The sequence below is a fragment of the Ranitomeya variabilis genome, chromosome 1 (assembly GCF_051348905.1).
Source record: "Ranitomeya variabilis isolate aRanVar5 chromosome 1, aRanVar5.hap1, whole genome shotgun sequence".
Classification (NCBI taxonomy): domain Eukaryota; kingdom Metazoa; phylum Chordata; class Amphibia; order Anura; family Dendrobatidae; genus Ranitomeya; species Ranitomeya variabilis.
Window position 1 is genome coordinate 841,718,250 of NC_135232.1, and position 21,303 is coordinate 841,739,552.

The 21,303-nt window shown below is 45.3% G+C and overlaps 2 protein-coding genes across 3 annotated transcripts in view; one reads left to right on the plus strand and one right to left on the minus strand.

Moving 5' to 3' along the window:
- Nucleotides 1-21,303, minus strand: part of LOC143787332 (UDP-glucuronosyltransferase 2A2-like) — a 312,401-nt gene that overhangs the window by 276,944 nt on the left and 14,154 nt on the right. The window lies entirely within an intron of this gene.
- The window catches only part of LOC143787380 (17-beta-hydroxysteroid dehydrogenase 13-like), a 67,404-nt gene that overhangs the window by 28,382 nt on the left and 17,719 nt on the right, over nt 1-21,303 (plus strand). The window contains exon 5 of the mRNA XM_077276062.1: nt 5,110-5,247. Within this exon, the coding sequence (XP_077132177.1) occupies nt 5,110-5,247 (138 nt within the window). The remainder of the gene's footprint in view (nt 1-5,109; nt 5,248-21,303) is intronic.

A 21,303-nucleotide genomic window follows, 5' to 3' on the forward strand; every position in this document is an offset into this window, starting at 1 on the left:
TTCAGGCCACTAAACGAGCGTGATCAACAATATTGAAGTCATTCGCCACTTGTTTCCAGCCTCTTTACACTGGCTGGGGACAGAATGATCACTAGTAAATCAATCTGTCCCCATACAGTATCATCTTAGCAGAATATCTGCAGTTTTAACTGGGCGATGTGCTGATGAGAACAATGATTTTTGTTCCGGCATATACTGTACATACATACACCGTACATACACACAGATACACATACCGTACATACACAGACATACACCTTACATGCATACACACATACAGTTATATACACAGATAGTATACACATACCGTACATACATATACCATACATACACACAAATACACATACATACACCGTACGTACACAGATACACATACAAATACAGTATATTGCAAACACATACATATACCATACATACACACAGATACACATACATATACCATCATACATACACATACCGTACATGCACACATGCATATACCGTACATTCACACAAATGCCGTACACACATATACCGTACATACACACAGATACACACACATATACCGTACATACACAGATAGTTATATACATATAGTACACACATACCGTACATACATATAATACACCCAAATGCACATACCGTACATACATACATATACCGTACATGCATACACACACATATACCGAACATAGATACACATACACGTACCGTACATACACACATACAGTATATACACATACCGTACACACATATACATACACATATACTGTATGTACATGCACATAAACATACATATATACCATATATCCATACAAATTTATTTCACATACACAGATACACACATACTGTACATGCATACACACACAGCCATACAACTATACCATACATACACACATATACTGTACATACACAGATACACACACACAGATAGAAACATACACATAGATACACACAGATGCACACATACATATACAAGCATATACATACATACATACTAATCTTGTATAGGTGATCAGATGAGCCCTGCAGGTCAGTTCAGCTGGAGAAGGCTGCAGACCCCACTGTGGGGGATGGGGCACAGAGCAGACAGCACCTGATGATAAATTCCCAGTAAGGGAGGAAAAGACTCAAATTCAAAAAGTTCCATGACTAAAATTATAAAGAGATAAGTTATAAAGAGCACTATAACTGCACATTACTTTTCAGGTCACTTCACAGCATACATTTTGCTGCCGTGCTGTCCCTGCAGTGAGCCTCCTCCCCCATCTCTTCTCTGTGAGGAGACGCTGCAGCCTGCTCTGAACAGAACAGTGGAGGGAGCAGAAGACCCCCTGTAAGTCCTGCTCTTCCTCCATGATGGCTCTATGTGCTGTGCTGTGGGGCCCCTGACTGTAGGTGAGCACTCACGATTGGGACGCTCCATGCAGGGGGACAGACGGCAGCCAGTGAGCGCTCTCCTCAGTCTGGTCACTGTGAGGTAAGGAAAGCGTTCATTGGCCAGCGTCTCTCCCTGCATGACACGCCCCCTTTTTGATCTCCTGCACTTCGCGCCCCGCTCTCTCCCCGACACTCGGTGTTCCATGATTACAGGAGGGAGTGAGAGGGGCCCGACCCTGCATGATACCGGGCCTGCCTGCAGGGGCCCCCCTCCACCTCTGGGCCCTGGAGAAGTGCCATCAACAGTATGTCTGCCCCTGGCTGGGGGCCCCTAGGGCAGCGGGGGCCCCAGGCAGCTGCCTAGTCTGCCTGCCCCTAACGCCGGCCCTGGAGAGGCGTCAATTATGACACCTATCCATTATTAATCTAATAGTACGAAATGGTTAATAAAACACACACACATTATTACAAAGTACTTCAATGAAATTAAGACACAGGGTGTTTTAATATTTTATTAGACTCTTAATCCACCTGAAGACCCTCGTTCTGTAAAAAAAGAAAAATAAAAAAACAACAATATCTGTTATGATCTGGTGGCCTAGGAGCAGCATGAGACGTACTCTGGAGAAGGTGGTACCTGTACTGACCGAAGACCCTGAGCTTAACACAGCAACTAGAAGTAGCCGTGGAATGTACCTAACACTCCCTAGACATCTCGACACAGCCGGAGGACTAAATACCCCTAGAGATAGAAACGGGAAAACTATCTTGCCTCAGAGAAAATCCCCAAAGGATAGACAGCCCCCCACAAATATTCACTGTGAGAGGAGAGGGAAATAACATACGCAGACTGAAATCAGGATTTAGCAAAGGAGGCCGCTCTAGCTAAATAGAAAGGATAGGACAGAGTACTATGCGGTCAGTATTAAAACACTAGAAAATATCCACCACAGAAAATACAAACTAAAGATATGGAGGGTATATCTGCATCTCCAGAGATACCAGCTTGGCTGAACAAATCCTTATACAGACCAAGCTGGACAAGACAAAACATGGAAATGAACTGAACTATAAGGCCCACAGCATGTGGACTGCAAAAAACAAAGCCAGAACTTATCTTTGTTGAAATGAACAGCAAAGCAGGAGAGACCAGACAGGGATGTGAATCCTCCAGGAACAATGGACAACTGGCACTGACTAAAGGGTGATACTAAATAGCCCAGTCAGGATTGCACTAAGTGGACACACCTGATGAATGCTGCGATCCAAAGACAGCAGCGCTATCACTTATAACCACCGGAGGGAGCCCAAGAGCAGAATTCACAACAAATATCCCATAACTTCCGTTGTTCAGGTCACGTCCCACGATGTAAATCCATCTGAAGGGGTTAAATCATTTTACACCCAGGAACTCTGCTAATGCAGTGCTCGTGGCTGTAAAACCCCAGGGAATGAATGGAAAGCAGTGGAATGTCCTGTAGTTACCTTGAGTCGCGGTGATGCCCCCTCTGCTGGATGTCCTCATATGAACTCGAGCCTGGGAATTTTATATATATACCTATTCTATGTGTACACATTTATTCTACCTATTCTATTCTGTCAGTGTGATTTTACTGTACACCGCACTGTATTGCCGGCTTTTCTCTATAACACCGGTGCGTATTTCTCGCAAGTCACACGCATGGTCCATGTGTAATCCGTATTTTTCTCGCCCCCATAGACTTTCATTGGCAATTTTTTTGCGCAATACGGTGACAAACGCAGCATGCTGCGATTTTCTACGGCCGTACAAGACCGTATAATACGGATCAGTAAAATACGGCAGATAGGAGCTGGGCCATAGAGAATCATTGTACCGTATGCAATCCGTATTTTCTGCACCTCTCATACCTCCGTAAAACTCGCTAGTCTGACGCCGGCCAAAGAGTTGCGCTGCTTCTGGAAAAAGAAAAAAAACACCTTTTTTTCTAAGACTATGAGTACACGTTTTTCTGAGAGTTTTTAAAATAGAAAATAAGCAGAAAGTGAACAGATATTCTCCAAATCCTCATCAAATTCTCAAAAGTCCTCAAAAACTAAGTTTCTGCAGCGGAAAATCAGAAAAAAATATGGCAGATAACTTTATTTGGAAAATCCCTTTAAGGCAAGTTTCACACATCCATTTTTTTCCGGTACCAGAAAAAAACGGTACCAGAGATATCGGTGTTCGTGTGTGTAACATTTGCAGCACATGTGTGTGGCAATCGTGTTCTGCCCATGTGGTGCAACAGTACCACACATACTGGCACCTGAGAAGCAGCAGTACAGTTAACACTGTTCCCAGGTGCCGGGAGCTGAAGATGGCTCACATCATTCCCAGAATGATGAGAGATATATTCAAGTGAGAACAATGAGAGCAGGCAGCGGCTGATGGGATTATAACTCCCATCAGCCTACACCTGCTGCCTCTAATACCAGTGAGAGCAGGAGCAGCTGAAGGATGTATTTACATGCCGCCTGCGCTATAAATAAATAAAAAATTGTGGGTTCCCCTGTATTTTCTATAACCAGCCAGGCAGAACTCTCAGCTAGGGGGGGCTGTAACCCTCAGCTGTCAGCTTCAGCAAGACTAATTATCAAGAATAGAGGGTCCCCATGCTGTTTTTTTAATTATTTAAATAAATATTTTTAAAAAACGGTGTGGGGTCCCCCCCTATTTTTGACAACCAGCCAAGCTAAAGCTGACAGCTGAGGTCTGTTATTCTTAGGCTGGTAAGGGGTCATGGATATGGACCCCAAGCCTAAAAATAGCAGCCGGCAGCCACCCAGAAAAGGCACAGCTGTTAGATGCACTAATTCTGGCAATTCAGGGCAAGAGCTACCGGCTCTTGCCCTGTAGCTGTGGCAAGTGCTGTAATATTTGTGGGGTTGATGTCACCTTTGTATTGTTTAGTGACATCAAGCCTATGGATTACTAATGGAGAGGTGTCTATAAGACACCCTATCCATTACTAATCCTATAGTTATATGGTAAAAAAAAAAAGACACAGCCAGTATAGTAAGTAATTTATTTGAAATAAAACAAAACACACTTTTCCATTTTTATTTAAAAATAACAAACACCATTATACTCACCGAACACCTAATTCCACTGAATCCCTCGTCTCCTGTAATTAAAAAAAAATAAAAAAGCAATATCCCTCACCTGTCCATCATTTAATCCCACACCGTAATCCATGTCTGGGGGATAAACAGTTTTCAACCTGGTCGGTGCCAATATGCGACCGGTGGTGACATCATCAAGGTTACCACTGGTCACTGAAGCTGCATTCCCAGCCAGGCTGAACTGCGGTGACCTCAACACCGTGGGAAAAAGTCACTAAGTTTACCGCAGTTCAGCTCAGTGAGTTCACCTCAGATCACCCGCAGAACTGAGGTGAGCTCAGTGACATGGTGGAAAAACACTGACATATGGTCCAAGGAAAACACTGACATGTGCACAGAGCCATAGATTATAATGGGTCTACGTGTGTAAGTGTCTCCGGTAGGTGTGAAAACTGTCATCACACGTTCCAGAGACATGGATGTGTGAAAGAGGCCTAAGATACTTTTCACAAAGAAAAAATTATGCACACATCTGCACTAAATTCCAGTCATCCACACCATTATCATTAGCGATCACTACTTACAAATATTGAATTTTATTAGCCATATATATGTTTTTGCTTTAGTAATATGAATGATGATGTGAAATGTATAATCTCATTTCAGCTCTACCAAGTTTGCTGCAGTCGGATACCATAAAGCTTTGACCGCCGAGCTTGCTGCACTAAAGATGTCAGGGATAAAAACATCATGTCTGTGTCCTGTTTTTGTAGATACTGGCTTTGTTAAAAATCCAAGTACAAGGTAAAAACATGAATGTTCTTAATTCTCAACATGCACAATTATTATTATTTTACAAGGCGTATGAAAAAAGACAACAGAAGTGAATAAGATCCACATATGCCACGTGACTCAAATGATGAATAGCTGCATGACTTGATACATGACTCAAATGGCCTAATAAAGTCCCCCATTCACATCATATTCATGTTGGCTGAAGCAGCTGGTAATGACAGGTTCAGCCAATGGTCTGATATGTATGATGATGGTAAGAGGAGATGTCAATCGGACATGTCCGATTTTGGACTGTCAATTGGATTGTTCTCCCTGATATAAGCTGCCGGACGATGTGTCACTAGGTGTCTTCCTCATACAGAACACAGGAGCGCTCGGCCGAGCGAGCGCTGCCTTGTATAGGAGAGTCGGGTAAGATGGCTGCTGGCTAAAGCGTTGTTCAGCCGGCAGACATCTGATGTATATGGCCAGCTTTAGGCTCAGTCCACATCTGAGTCATTACGAGAGCAAAACAACAAAAGTAACCAAGGTAACAAATCCGTCTCGACAGACAAGCAGACTCAGGGCAAGTAGAGGAGAGAGGATAAATCCAAGCAATAATCAAGAATATAGACACTTGCCATTAAGTAAAATCTACCTTATTTGCTACTCAAGAAAAGGTAAAACAGCAATTGTCCAGGGAGGCACAATCAGGCAGCGTGGAACCGGCTATGTCCTTTTCATGTTAGCTGATGCTTTAACAAGCCGGAAACACTAAACATCATGAAATAGCTAGCCTCATTTTGAGAATGTACTGATTTCCATGATGTTGTGGTTGATTTAATTACCCAATTTGATAAATAATTGTATATGTAACAAAATATGGAGAAACAAAGAAACCAGTAATAATATGAATACAGAATAGCAGGAAGGTTGTAAAAGCATACTTAACCCCTTCATACTTAACCCCTTCATCTTCATGACCAGACCAAATTTTACAATTCAGACCACTGTCACTTTATGTGGTAACAACTCTGGAACGCTTCAACGGATCCCAGTGATTGTTTGTTTTATTGTGACATATTGTACTTTATGATAGTGGTAAACTTTGTTCTATATGACTTGTGAAAACTATTTATTTGTGAAAATATTGGAAATTTGGCGGAAATTTTGAAAATGTTGCAATTTTTAAACTTTTAATTCTTATGCCCTTAAACGAAACCTGTCACCTCCCCACCCCCCCAGGGCCTATTACATTAAAATAGCCACCTTCAGCAGCACTAAGGCTGCATTCTGTGAAGGTGGCTCTTATGTTTATTGTCCCTAGGAACGCTGAAAAAATTACTTTTATAAATTTCCCGCCATACCTCTATTGAGTCAGAGTGGTATATGTTCTCACCCGGACTCAACCGCCTCACAGCCGTCCATCATCTAGATTTGTCCTCCGTGCGCCGCCTCTTCTCTTTCTTATGACATCATTGGTGCCTGCACTCTGCAATCAGTTCCCGGGCATGCGCCGTGCGCGCTGCCTGTGAACTTACATCAGGTGCCTGGCAGTGTGTTATGATGTATTCACACTGCGGGGCCGGGAATCTGGCGCCTGTGTAGTGGAGCGGGTCACCATGCTCCTCGATAGAAGAGCCAAAGTCTCGAGAGACTTCACAAATCTCGTGAGACATCTTGAATTGAGCACGGTGACCCGCTCCACTGCACAGGCGCCATATTTCCCAGCCCCGCAGTGTGAATACATCATAACACACTGCAGGGCGGGATCTGGGGCCTCCGCTACACGCAGGCACAGGCACCTGATGTAAGTTCAGGGGCAGCGCGCACAGCGCATGCCCGAAAACTGATTGCAGAGCGCAGGCGCCGGTAACGTCACGAGAAAGAGAGGAGGTGGTGCACGGAGGACAGAGCTGGATGATGGATGGTTGGGAGACGGTTGAGTCAGGGGGAGAAATCATACCTCCCTGACTCAATAGAGGTATGGCGGAAAATTTATAAAAGTCAATATTTCAGCATTCCTAGGGATAATAAACACAAGAGCCACCTTCCCAGAGTGCTGCTGAAGGTATCTACGCAAGTGGGGGTGCACGCAAGCGTCCCAGAAGGAAAGCGTCACGAAGATAAGCGTCGTGATACAGCAGTTATTCCATGGCACAGAACTAACAACCATCTTCTCTCTTCATACAGGTATATAGTCCCTCTGCTTGCTGTCTCCTGCAACATATTCATATAGTGCAACTTCCTACCTCTGATTGCTGTCTCATCTGCTGCTATAGACTCTAATGGTATAAAGTCCCTCTGCTTGCTGTCTCCTGCAACATATTCAAATGGTGCAACTTCCTACCTCTGATTGCTGTCTCATCTGCTGCTATAGACTAATGGTATACACTTCATCTGCTTGCTGTCTGCTGTCTGTCATCTGCCACTCTACCATCTAGCAACATATTTTAATGTGCCCGCTTAATGATTGGTATATTTCATTTGTTGCATTGTACGATTTTCTCACTGTTTGATGTATATCCATTACTGTGGCCACTCTAGATACTATCAGGTGAAGGTGTTATAGCATGTTGCCAGCCACAATGTGTTTGATCATTTAACCACCCCCTGGTGTGCTGGCCCCAGCTGCCAAATTATCCCCACCCGGGTCCCACAATCCATCTCTTCTGACCCAGCAGTCTGGACTATAAATTAAGAACCATCCTTAGGGATGCACGCAAGTGGGGGTGCACGCAAGCATCCCAGAAGCAAAGCGTCACAAAGATAAGCGTCGTGATACAGCAGTTATTCCATGGCAGTTAGTCAGGGCAGGAGTCAGGTAACCCACACTCTGCTCTGCCTTCTATCCATGTGCTTTATTCCTATCCTTCTATGTTCTCTTGCAATCCACTTTCACCGCCCAATCCCCCCTCCACCACGACTCATATACATCAGCTCCTCTCTCCTTCCCTCTCCCATGTACAGCTCCCATGCACTTCTCACCTTCCTGGAAAATCTCAGCCCATCTTGCCCAAACACACCGCACAAAAAAACTTCATACACTTCCAAAAACTACTTGCTTTTTATATTCTTACTCCTACTAATTTCGGGGGACATCTCCCCCAACCCAGGTCCCCCATCCCCCAACTTCAACCGCTACCCTACCTCATATCAAAACCATACTAACCTTATTAATATTACTTGCACTTCCTCTCCTCTATCTTTCAATTGTGCCCTTTGGAATCCACGGTCTGTATGTAACAAGCTTCCTTTCCTGCACAACTACTTTGTGAACAACTCTCTGAATCTGTTGGCCCTCACTGAAACCTGGATCCAGGACTCTGACACTGTTTCCCCCACTGCCATTTCTCATGGTGGCTTACAATTCTCCCATTTTCCGAGACTCACAAACAGACCTGGTTGTGGAGTCAGCATACTCCTGTCCCCACAATGCACATTCCAGATTATACCCCCAGTTCCATCACTCTCATTCCCTTCTTTTGAGGTCCACACCATCAGGCTCTTTCGTCCCCTCTCCCTCAGAGTAGCGGTCATTTACCGGCCCCCAGGTTCACCCACCCACTTCCTGGACCACTTCTCAGCCTGGCTGCCGCACTTCATGTCCTCAGAACTTCCAACCCTTATCCTGGGAGACTTCAAACTCCCCATTAACAGCCCCACTTCCACATCTGCATCCCAGCTTCTATCACTAACCACTTCTCTGGGCCTCTCACAGCTCTCAACCTCTGAAACACACAAAGACGGTAATACCCTGGACCTGGTCTTTGTCCGGCTCTGTTCAATCTCCTACCTAGATAACTCACCGCTTCCCCTCTCTGACCACAACATTCTATCCTTCACACTCAAAATTCCTCCCCCACCCCAGCACTCTCCTACCTACAACACATTGAGAAATCTACATGCCATTAACCCTCATACACTTTCAGACTCCCTACACTCATCATTGTCCCCAATCTCTTCTTTTTCATGTCCTGATCTGGCTGTACATCACTACAACGACACTCTTAGAAGCACCCTTGAACAAGTAGCTCCCCTCACCCTCAGAACCTCCAAACACAGAGTGAAACAGCCCTGGCTCACATCGCAAACCCGATTTCTCCAGCGATGCTCTCGGTACGCTTATGGAAGAAAACTCGCACACCAGAAGACTTCATCCACTTCAAATTTATGTTAAGAACCTATAACTCTGCCCTTCACCTCGCCAAACAGACCTACTACACCACCCTGATCTCCTCACTATCCAGCAACCCCAAGAAACTTTTTAACACCTTTCATTCCCTCCTCGGGCCAAAAGCACAAGATTCTATCACAGACATTTGTGCTGATGACCTGGCCTCCCACTTTATAGAGAAAATAGACAATATCCGTCAGGAAATCCGCTCCCAGACACCAAGTGCAATGACTCCCATCCCTCCCTGCATCTCCTGTTGTGAATTCTGCTTTTGGGCTCCCTCCGGTGGTTGCAGGTGGTAATGCAGTTGTCCCTGGGTTGCAGTCCTAGTCAGGTGTATCTGCTGATTGCAGTTCTGACTGGGGTATTTAGGCGTGCAGGATTCATTAGTCCTTGCCAGTTGTCCATGGTTGTTGGGAGGTGTTGGTCTTTGTTTGGTTCCTCTGCCTTGCTGCCAAATCAGCAAAGATAAGTGTCTGGTTTTGTTTCTGTGGCACACATGCTGTGTGCTCAATAATTCAGTGCTATTCATTTTTTGTCCAGCTTAGATTGTGTCAGTATTTTCTCAGTCTTGTTGGATTCTCAGGAGTTGCAGATATACATTCCATGTCTTTAGTTAGATTGTGGAACTTTTTGTATTTTCTGCTGTGGATATTTTTGGAAGGGTTTTAATACTGACCGCTTAGTATTCTGTCCTATCTTTCCCTATTTAGCTAGAGTGGCCTCTTTTTCTGAATTCTGCTTTCTGCCTTCGTGTGTCTTTCCTCTCCTATTCACAGTCAATATTTGTGGGGGGCTGCCTATCCTTTGGGGTTTCTGCTCTGAGGCAAGGTAGTATTCCTATTTCCATCTATAGGGGTATTTAGTTCTCCGGCTGTGTCGAGGTGTCTAGGGTTTGTTAGGTACACCCCACGGCTACTTCTAGTTGCGGTGTTAGTTCAGGGTTTGCGGTCAGTACAGTTTCCACCTACTCCAGAGAAAGTTTCATGCTGCTCCAAAGTTACCGGATGATAACAGTACAACTGGGCTAACAATGAGTTAAATGCATCTCAGAAGAAGGGAAGAAAGGTGTTGAGTCTTTTTTTTTCTGCAGTTTGCTTTGCTTCCCTCTTATTCTCTGGGTGGCTGAGGAGTCTTGTGTTAGCATGGATGTTCAGGAATTAGCTTCTCGTGTAGACCAGCTTGCTGCTAGGGTACAGGGAATTTCTGATTATATTGTTCAGACTCCTGTTTTAGAGCCGAAGATTCCTACTCCTGATTTGTTTTTTGGTGACAGGTCCAAATTTTTGAGTTTTAAAAACAACTGTAAACTGTTTTTTGCTTTGAGACCTCGATCCTCTGGTGATTCCATTCAGCAGGTTAAAATTGTCATTTCCCTGCTGTGTGGCGATCCACAGGATTGGGCATTTTCCCTGGAATCTGGGAATCCGGCTTTGCTTAATGTAGATTCCTTTTTTCAGGCCTTAGGACTATTATATGATGAACCTAATTCTGTGGATCAAGCGGAGAAGACCTTGTTGGTCCTGTCTCAGGGTCAAGAGGCGGCAGAATTGTATTGTCAGAAATTTCGAAAATGGTCTGTGTTGACTAAATGGAATGATGATGCTTTGGCGGCAATTTTCAGAAAGGGTCTTTCTGAATCCGTTAAAGATGTTATGGTGGGGTTTCCCACGCCTGTCGGTCTGAGTGATTCTATGTCTCTGGCCATTCAGATTGATCGGCGCTTGCGGGAGCGCAGAACTGTGCGCGCTGTGGCTTTGTCCTCAGAGCAGAGTCCTGAGCCAATGCAGTGTGATAGGATTCTGTCTAGAACAGAACGACAAGGATTCAGACGTCAGAATAGGTTGTGTTATTATTGTGGCGACGCTTCTCATGTCATTTCAGTCTGCCCTAAGCGGACAAAGAGGATCGCTAGTTCATTTACCATCAGTACTGTACAACCTAAATTTCGGTTATCTGTATCCTTGATCTGCTCATTGTCATCATTTTCTGTCATCGCGTTTGTGGATTCAGGCGCCACTTTGAACTTAATGGACTTTGAGTTTGCCAGGCGTTGTGGTTTTCTGTTGTGAACTCTGTTTTCAGGCTCCCTCTTGTGGTCACAGGTGGTATTGTGTGACTTTTGTTTTGGGCTCCCCCTGGTGGCTTTGTTTGTTATCCTGTGGGTCTGTGGCTGGATCAGCTGCCTCGTTATTCACTTGGGAGTTTCCTATTTAGCTCTGTTTCACTTCTACTTGTTGCCGGCTGTCAATGTATTCAGTGCTATTCTGATTACTCCTGATTATCTTCGGTTTCAGTCTCTTCAGGAGAAGCTAAGTTCTGTTTAATTATTTTTTGCTCATCAGTCTGCAATATGATTTCTGTGTATGATGAGTTTAGTCCAGCTTGCTAATATGTGATTTCTTGCTGCTGGTAAGCTCTGGGGTACAGAGTTGCTTCCCCCGCACCGTTAGTTGGTGCGGGGGCTCGAGCAATCTCTGCGTGGATATTTTGAATAGGGTTTTTAATTGACCGCACAGTTCCCTTTCTATTTTCTGCTATCTAGTGTTAGCGGGCCTCATTTGCTAAATCTAATTTCATCTCTGCGTTTGTGCTTTCCCCTTAACTCACCGTTAATATTTGTGGGGGGCTATTCTATATCTTTGGGGGTCATTTCACTGAGGCAAGTGAGGACTTTCGTTCCCTCTAGGAATAGTCAGTTTCTCAGGCCGTGAAGAGACGTCTAGGATTTTCAGGTAACGTTCCACGGCTACCTATAGTTGTGTGCGGATAGGATCAGGTTGCGGTCAATTCAGTTACCACTTCCCCAGAGTTTGTAGTCTGTTTAGTTACTTAGCTAGTCCGACTTGCGATCCTTGCCACTAGGATCATAACAGTACAGCCGGCCAGTAAAGTGTTAATTGCATGGCAGAAGCAGGAGAAAAGAAGCCTTGAGAAATTTTTTTTTTTTTTTTTTGCTGCCGTGTGTCTAGCTTCTCTCCTCCTCTTAATCTTGGTGTGGCTCTGAATTCAGCTGCTGATATGGATATTCAGAGTTTGGCCTCCAGTGTAGATCATCTTGCTGCAAGGGTACAAAGTATTCAGGATTTTGTTGTTCACAGTCCTATGTCAGAGCCTAGAATACCTATTCCGGAGTTGTTTTCTGGAGATAGATCTAGGTTCCTGAATTTTAGGAACAATTGTAAATTGTTTCTTTCTTTGAAACCTCGTTCCTCTGGTGATTCCGTTCAGCAAGTTAAAATTATTTCTTTCTTGCGTGGTGACCCTCAAGATTCGGCCTTCGCATTGGTGCCAGGGGATCCTGCATTGCTTAGTGTGGATGCGTTTTTTCTGGCCCTTGGATTGCTCTATGAGGAACCTAATCTTGAGAACCAGGCTGAAAAAGCATTGTTGGCCCTCTCTCAGGGGCAAGATGAAGCAGAGGTGTACTGCCAGAAATTTCGGAAATGGTCGGTGCTTACTCAGTGGAATGAGTGTGCCCTGGCTGCAAATTTCAGAAAAGGTCTTTCTGAAGCCATTAAGAATGTCATGGTGGGGTTCCCTACGCCTGCAGGTCAGAATGAGTCAATGACTCTGGCCATTCAGATTGATTGGCGTTTGCGGGAGCGCAAACCTGCGCACCATTTGGCGGTGTCTTCTGAACAGACACCTGAGTCTATGCAATGTGATAGAATTCTGACCAGAAGTGAACGGCAAAATTATAGACGGCAAAATGGGTTGTGCTTTTACTGTGGTGACTCAGCTCATGTTATCTCAGCATGCTCTAAGCGCAAAAAAAAGGTTGATAAATCTGTCACCATCGGTACTTTACAGCCTAAGTTCATTTTGTCTGTTACCCTGATTTGTTCCCTGTCATCAACAACAAAAGTCACACAATACCACCTGTGACCACAAGAGGGAGCCTGAAAACAGAGTTCACAACAGTACCCCCCCCCTTGAGGAGGGGTCACCGAACCCTCATGAAAACCCCCAGGGCGATCAGGGTGAGCCACATGGAAGGCACGAACCAAATCGGCCGCATGAACATCAGAGGCAACAACCCAGGAATTATCCTCCTGACCATAGCCCTTCCACTTAACCAAATACTGAAGCCTCCGTCTAGAAATACGAGAATCCAAGATCTTCTCCACCACGTATTCCAATTCTCCCTCAACCAGCACAGGGGCAGGAGGCTCAACCGGAGGAACCACAGGCACCACATACCTCCGCAACAACGACCGATGGAACACATTATGAATAGCAAACGATGCTGGGAGGTCCAAACGAAATGACACAGGGTTAAGGACCTCCAAAATCTTATAAGGACCGATAAACCGAGGCTTGAACTTAGGAGAGGAGACCTTCATAGGAACAAAGCTGAAGACAACCACACCAAGTCCCCAACGCGAAGTCGGGGATCCACACAGCGACAGCGGTTGGCAAAGCGCTGAGCCTTCTCTTGTGACAGCTTCAATTTGTCAGTGCCGGAGCATGCTGCCATGCGGAGTTATATAAAGGAGTCTTTGGAGAAAGGACTTATTCGCCCCTCCTCCTCCCCTCTTGGTGCGGGGTTCTTTTTTGTGGCTAAGAAGGATGGTTCCCTGAGACCTTGTATTGATTATCGCCTTCTAAATAAAATCACGGTCAAATTTCAGTATCCTTTGCCATTGTTATCTGATCTGTTTGCTCGCATTAAGGGGTCTAGTTGGTTCACCAAGATAGATCTTCGTGGTGCGTATAACCTTGTGCGTATTAAGCAGGGTGATGAATGGAAAACTGCATTTAATACGCCCGAAGGCCATTTTGAGTACTTGGTGATGCCTTTTGGACTTTCTAACGCTCCTTCTGTCTTTCAGTCCTTTATGCACGACATCTTCCGCGAATATCTGGATAAATTTATGATTGTGTATCTGGATGATATTCTGTTTTTTTCTGATGATTGGGAGTCCCATGTTAAGCAGGTCAGGATGGTGTTTCAGGTCCTGCGTGCCAATGCTTTATTTGTGAAGGGCTCAAAATGTCTTTTTGGAGTCCAGAAGGTTTATTTTTTGGGTTTCATTTTTTCTCCTTCTACTATTGAGATGGACCCAGTCAAGGTTCAGGCTATTCATGACTGGACGCAGCCTACATCTGTTAAGAGTCTTCAGAAGTTCTTGGGTTTTGCTAATTTTTACCGTCGCTTCATCGCTAATTTTTCTGGTGTTGTTAAGCCTTTGACGGATTTGACCAAGAAAGGTTCTGATGTTACTAATTGGTCTCCTGCGGCTGTGGAGGCCTTTCGGGAGCTGAAGCGCCGGTTTTCTTCGGCTCCGGTCTTATGTCAGCCAGATGTCTCTCTTCCTTTCCAGGTCGAGGTTGATGCTTCAGAGATTGGAGCGGGGGCTGTTTTGTCGCAGAGAAGCTCCGATGGCTCTGTGATGAAGCCATGTGCTTTCTTTTCAAGAAAGTTTTCGCCTGCCGAGCGGAATTATGATGTCGGTAATCGGGAGTTGTTGGCTATGAAGTGGGCATTTGAGGAGTGGCGACATTGGCTCGAGGGAGCTAAGCATCGTGTGGTGGTCTTGACTGATCACAAGAATCTGATTTATCTCGAGTCGGCCAAGCGGCTGAATCCTAGACAGGCTCGTTGGTCGTTGTTTTTCTCTCGTTTTGATTTCGTGGTCTCGTACCTGCCTGGTTCGAAGAATGTAAAGGCTGATGCTCTTTCTAGGAGTTTTGTGCCTGACTCTCCTGGAGATTCAGAGCCGGCTGGTATCCTTAGAGAAGGGGTGATTTTGTCTGCCATCTCCCCAGATTTGCGACGAGTGCTGCAGGAGTTTCAGGCGGATAGACCTGACCGTTGTCCACCAGAGAGACTGTTTGTCCCGGATAGATGGACCAGTAGAGTTATTTCCGAGGTTCATTCTTCGGTGTTGGCGGGCCATCCTGGAATATTTGGTACCAGAGATTTGGTGGCCAGGTCCTTTTGGTGGCCTTCCTTGTCGCGGGATGTGTGTTCCTTTGTGCAGTCTTGTGGAATTTGTGCTCGGGCTAAGCCTTGCTGTTCTCGTGCCAGTGGTTTGCTGTTACCTTTGCCTGTCCCGAAGAGGCCTTGGACGCACATTTCCATGGATTTTATTTCAGATCTCCCTGTCTCTCAGAGAATGTCTGTCATCTGGGTGGTGTGTGATCATTTTTCTAAGATGGTCCATTTGGTGCCCTTGCCTAAGTTGCCTTCCTCCTCCGAGTTGGTTCCACTGTTTTTTCAAAATGTGGTTCGTTTGCACGGGATCCCTGAAAATATTGTTTCCGACAGAGGATCCCAGTTTGTGTCTAGATTTTGGCGGACCTTTTGTGCTAAGATGGGCATTGATTTGTCTTTTTCGTCGGCCTTCCATCCTCAGACGAATGGCCAAACCGAGCGAACTAATCAGACCTTGGAAACCTATTTAAGATGTTTTGTTTCTGCTGATCAGGACGACTGGGTGACTTTTTTGCCATTGGCCGCGTTTGCCCTTAATAATCGGGCTAGTTCTGCTACTTTGGTTTCTCCTTTTTTTTGTAATTCGGGGTTTCATCCTCGTTTTTCCTCGGGTCAGGTGGAGCCTTCTGACTTTCCTGGAGTGGATGTTGTGGTGGATAGGTTGCATCAGATTTGGAATCATGTGGTGGACAATTTAAAGCTGTCACAAGAGAAGGCTCAGCGCTTTGCCAACCGCCGTCGCTGTGTGGGTCCCCGACTTCGCGTTGGGGACTTGGTGTGGTTGTCTTCTCGCTTTGTTCCTATGAAGGTCTCCTCTCCTAAGTTCAAGCCTCGGTTTATCGGTCCTTATAAGATTTTGGAGGTCCTTAACCCTGTGTCATTTCGTTTGGACCTCCCAGCATCGTTTGCTATTCATAATGTGTTCCATCGGTCGTTGTTGCGGAGGTATGTGGTGCCTGTGGTTCCTCCGGTTGAGCCTCCTGCCCCTGTGCTGGTTGAGGGAGAATTGGAATACGTGGTGGAGAAGATCTTGGATTCTCGTATTTCTAGACGGAGGCTTCAGTATTTGGTTAAGTGGAAGGGCTATGGTCAGGAGGATAATTCCTGGGTTGTCGCCTCTGATGTTCATGCGGCCGATTTGGTTCGTGCCTTCCATGTGGCTCACCCTGATCGCCCTGGGGGTTTTGATGAGGGTTCGGTGACCCCTCCTCAAGGGGGGGGTACTGTTGTGAACTCTGTTTTCAGGCTCCCTCTTGTGGTCACAGGTGGTATTGTGTGACTTTTGTTTTGGGCTCCCCCTGGTGGCTTTGTTTGTTATCCTGCGGGTCTGTGGCTGGATCAGCTGCCTCGTTATTCACTTGGGAGTTTCCTATTTAGCTCTGTTTCACTTCTACTTGTTGCCGGCTGTCAATGTATTCAGTGCTATTCTGATTACTCCTGATTATCTTCGGTTTCAGTCTCTTCAGGAGAAGCTAAGTTCTGTTTAATTATTTTTTGCTCATCAGTCTGCAATATGATTTCTGTGTATGATGAGTTTAGTCCAGCTTGCTAATATGTGATTTCTTGCTGCTGGTAAGCTCTGGGGTACAGAGTTGCTTCCCCCGCACTGTTAGTTGGTGCGGGGGCTCGAGCAATCTCTGCGTGGATATTTTGAATAGGGTTTTTAATTGACCGCACAGTTCCCTTTCTATTTTCTGCTATCTAGTGTTAGCGGGCCTCATTTGCTAAATCTAATTTCATCTCTGCGTTTGTGCTTTCCCCTTAACTCACCGTTAATATTTGTGGGGGGCTATTCTATATCTTTGGGGGTCATTTCACTGAGGCAAGTGAGGACTTTCGTTCCCTCTAGGAATAGTCAGTTTCTCAGGCCGTGAAGAGACGTCTAGGATTTTCAGGTAACGTTCCACGGCTACCTATAGTTGTGTGCGGATAGGATCAGGTTGCGGTCAATTCAGTTACCACTTCCCCAGAGTTTGTAGTCTGTTTAGTTACTTAGCTAGTCCGACTTGCGATCCTTGCCACTAGGATCATAACAGTTTTCCCTTGCAGCCCTTGCAGAACCTTATTCCTTTAAGGGGCATTGATGCTACACCTTTGGCTAAAAATAAGCCTCAGTTTTGGACACAGGTGACCATGCGCATGGCGCCAGCCCATCAGGAAGATTGTCGATTTCTGGTGTTACATAATTTACATGATGCTATTGTGCTGGGTTTTCCGTGGTTGCAGGTACATAATCCTGTGTTGGATTGGAAGTCTATGTCTGTGACTAGTTGGGGTTGTCAGGAGGTTCATAATGATGTTCCTTTAATGTCCATCTCCTCTTCTTCCTCTTCTGAAATTCCAGAGTTTTTGTTTGATTTTCAGGATGTATTTGATGAGCCCAAGTCCAGTTCTCTTCCACCGCACAGGGACTGTGATTGTGCAATTGATTTGATTCCAGGCTGTAAGTTTCCTAAGGGCCGACTCTTCAACCTGTCTGTGCCTGAACATACCGCTATGCGGAGTTATGTTAAGGAGTCTTTGGAGAAAGGGCATATTCGGCCATCTTCTTCACCGATGGGAGCGGGATTTTTTTTGTTGCTAAGAAGGATGGCTCCTTGAGACCCTGTATTGATTATCACCTCTTGAATAAGATCACGGTCAAGTTTCAATACCCTTTACCTTTGCTTTCCGATTTGTTTGCTAGGATTAAGCGGGCTAGTTGGTTTACGAAGATTGACTTTCGGGGGGCGTATAATCTTGTTCGTATTAAGCAGGGTGATGAATGGAAAACTGCGTTCAATACGCCCGAAGGCCATTTTGAATACCTTGTGATGCCGTTCGGGCTCACTAATGCTCCATCTGTTTTTCAATCTTTCATGCATGATATCTTCCGGACTTATATTGATAAATTCTTGATTGTATATCTGGACGATATTTTGATTTTTTTCTGATGATTGGGAGTCTCATGTGGAACAGGTCAGGATGGTATTTCAGATCCTTCGTGACAATGCTTTGTTTGTGAAGGGGTCTAAGTGTCTCTTTGGGGTACAAAAGGTTTCTTTTTTGGGTTTTATTTTTTCTCCTTCATCTATTGAGATGGATCCGGTTAAGGTTCAGGCCATTCATGATTGGATTTAACCCACGTCCGTAAAGAGCCTTCAGAAATTTTTGGGTTTTGCAAATTTTTATCGCCGTTTCATTGCTAACTTTTCCAGCATGGTTAAACCCTTGACCGATTTGACGAAGAAAGGCGCTGATGTGGCGAATTGGTCCTCTGTGGCGGTTTCTGCCTTTCAGGAGCTTAAATGTCGATTTACTTCTGCTCCGGTGTTGCGCCAACCGGATGTTTCTCTTCCATTTCAGGTTGAGGAGTTGCAGATATACATTCCATGTCTTTAGTTAGATTGTGGAACTTTTAAGTATTTTCTGCTGTGGATATTTTTGGAAGGGTTTTAATACTGACCGCTTAGTATTCTGTCCTATCTTTCCCTATTTAGCTAGAGTGGCCTCTTTTGCTGAATTCTGTTTTCTGCCTGCGTGTGTCTTTTCTCTCCTATTCACAGTCAATATTTGTGGGGGGCTGCCTATCCTTTGGGGTTTCTGCTCTGAGGCAAGGTAGTATTCCTATTTCCATCTATAGGGGTATTTAGTTCTCCGGCTGTGTCGAGGTGTCTAGGGTTTGTTAGGCACACCCCACGGCTACTTCTAGTTGCGGTGTTAGTTCAGGATCTGCGGTCAGTACAGTTTCCACCTACTCCAGAGAAAGTTTCATGCTGCTCCAAAGTCACCGGATCATAACAATCTCCCCTGGCTCACTCTCCACATTCGATCCCATCACAGAAGAAGAAGTCTCCAAGCTCCTCTCCTCTTCTCGTCTGACTAAATGCACTACCGACCCCATTCCCTCACACCTCCTCCAGTCTCTCTCTCCAGTTGTCACAACTCACCTAACCACAATCTTTAATCTCTCCCTCTCCTCTGGCATTTTCCCCTTCTCCTTCAAACATTCTATCATTACTCTATTACTAAAAAAACCCACCCTCGACCCATCCTGCACAAACAACTACAGACCGGTCTCCAATCTCCCCTTCATCTCTAAACTCTTGGAGCGCCTGATCTACTCCCGCCTTACCCGTTACCTCTCCACTCATTCCCTCCTAGACCCTTCACAGTCCGGTTTCCGCCCCCTACATTTGACATAAACTGCACTCATCAAGGTGACCAATGACCTTCTGACAGCAAAATGTAATGGTGACCACTCTCTGCTCATTCTTCTTGACCTTTCTGCAGCTTTTGACACTGTTGACCACCCTCTCCTACTCTCTAGGCTCCAGTCACTAGGCATTAAAAACACTGCTCTCTCCTGGTTCTTCTCCTATCTTTCTGACCGCTCCTTCAGTGTTCTGGTCTCTGGTTCCACTTCATCTCCTCTTCCTCTCACTGTCGGGGTACCCCAGGGCTCAGTCCTTGGCCCCCATCTCTTCTCCCTCTACACAGCCCCAATTGGACAGACCATCAGCAGATTTGGCTTTCAGTACCATCTTTATGCTGATGACACACAACTATACACGTCATCCCCTGACCTCACCCCCACTGTACTACAGAACGCCACTGACTGTCTGTCCGCAGTCTCCAACATCATGTCCGCTCTCTATCTGAAACTCAACCTCTCCAAAACTGAACTTCTTCTGCTCCCGCCATCTACTAACCTCCCTAAATCTGACATTTCCCTCTCCGTGGGTGGCACCATAATACCCCGGCAGCAGGCGCGCTGTCTGGGTGTTTTGTTTGACTCCGATCTCTCCTTCACATCCCATATACAATCTCTTGCCCGCTCGTGCCGCTTACACCTAAAGAACATCTCTAGAATCCGCCCTTTTCTTACCATGGAGACAACAAAAACCCTCACTGTCGCCCTGATCCACTCCTGCCTTGACTACTGCAATGCTCTATTAATTGGCCTCCCCCTTACTCGACTTTCCCCTCTCCAGTCCATCCTTAATGCAGCAGCCAGAGTTGTCCATCTGGCTAATCGTTACTAAGATGCATCCGCTCTTCGCCAGTCATTACACTGGCTGCCCATTCATTACAGGATACAATTCAAAGTTCTTGTTCTCACCCACAAAGCTGTCCACAGTGCGGCACCCCCATACATCTCTTCCCTCATTTCGGTCTATCGGCCTAGCCGACCGCTGCGCTCTGCAAATGACTTTCGACTAACCTCTGCTCTAATCCGTACATCCCACTCCCGACTCCAAGACTTCTCCCGTGCTGCGCCAATCCTCTGGAATGCTCTACCACAAGATATTAGGACCATCCACAACTTGCATAGTTTTAGGCGCTCCCTCAAAACACATTTGTTCAGAGCTGCCTACCACATCAACTAATCAAGGTCATTTTATGTTTGTGTGTGTGTAGCCCTTTCACTCTCTCCATCTATCCCCCACCCCCTGAAGATAGCTGGACCATCATTGTAAATACATCATTGTAAATACACACCTGTACTTTGTATCTCCCCCACGTCATTGTAGATTGTAAGCTCTCACGAACAGGGTCGTTTTATTTTGCTTTATTATTGTATTGCTAACATTGTTACCTATGATTGTTTGAAACTGTTAAACTGTAAAGTGCTGCGGAATATGTTGGCGCTATATAAATAAAGATTATTATTATTTTACTTTAATATGCCCTGGGGAAGGGGGGGGGGACAGGTTCCCTTTAAACCAGAGAGTTATAGCACACATTTTAGTTAATAAATAAAATGTACCACATGTCTACTTTATATCAGCACAATTTTTTAAATATAATAGTTTTTAGGAAAAGTAAAAAGTATATATAATCAGGGCACACCTGTGAAGTGAAAACCATTTCCGGTGACTACCTCTTGAAGCTCATCAAGAGAATGCCAAGAGTGTGCAAAGCAGTCAAAGCAAAAGGTGGCTACTTTGAAGATCCTAGAATATAAGACATATTTTCAGTTGTTTCA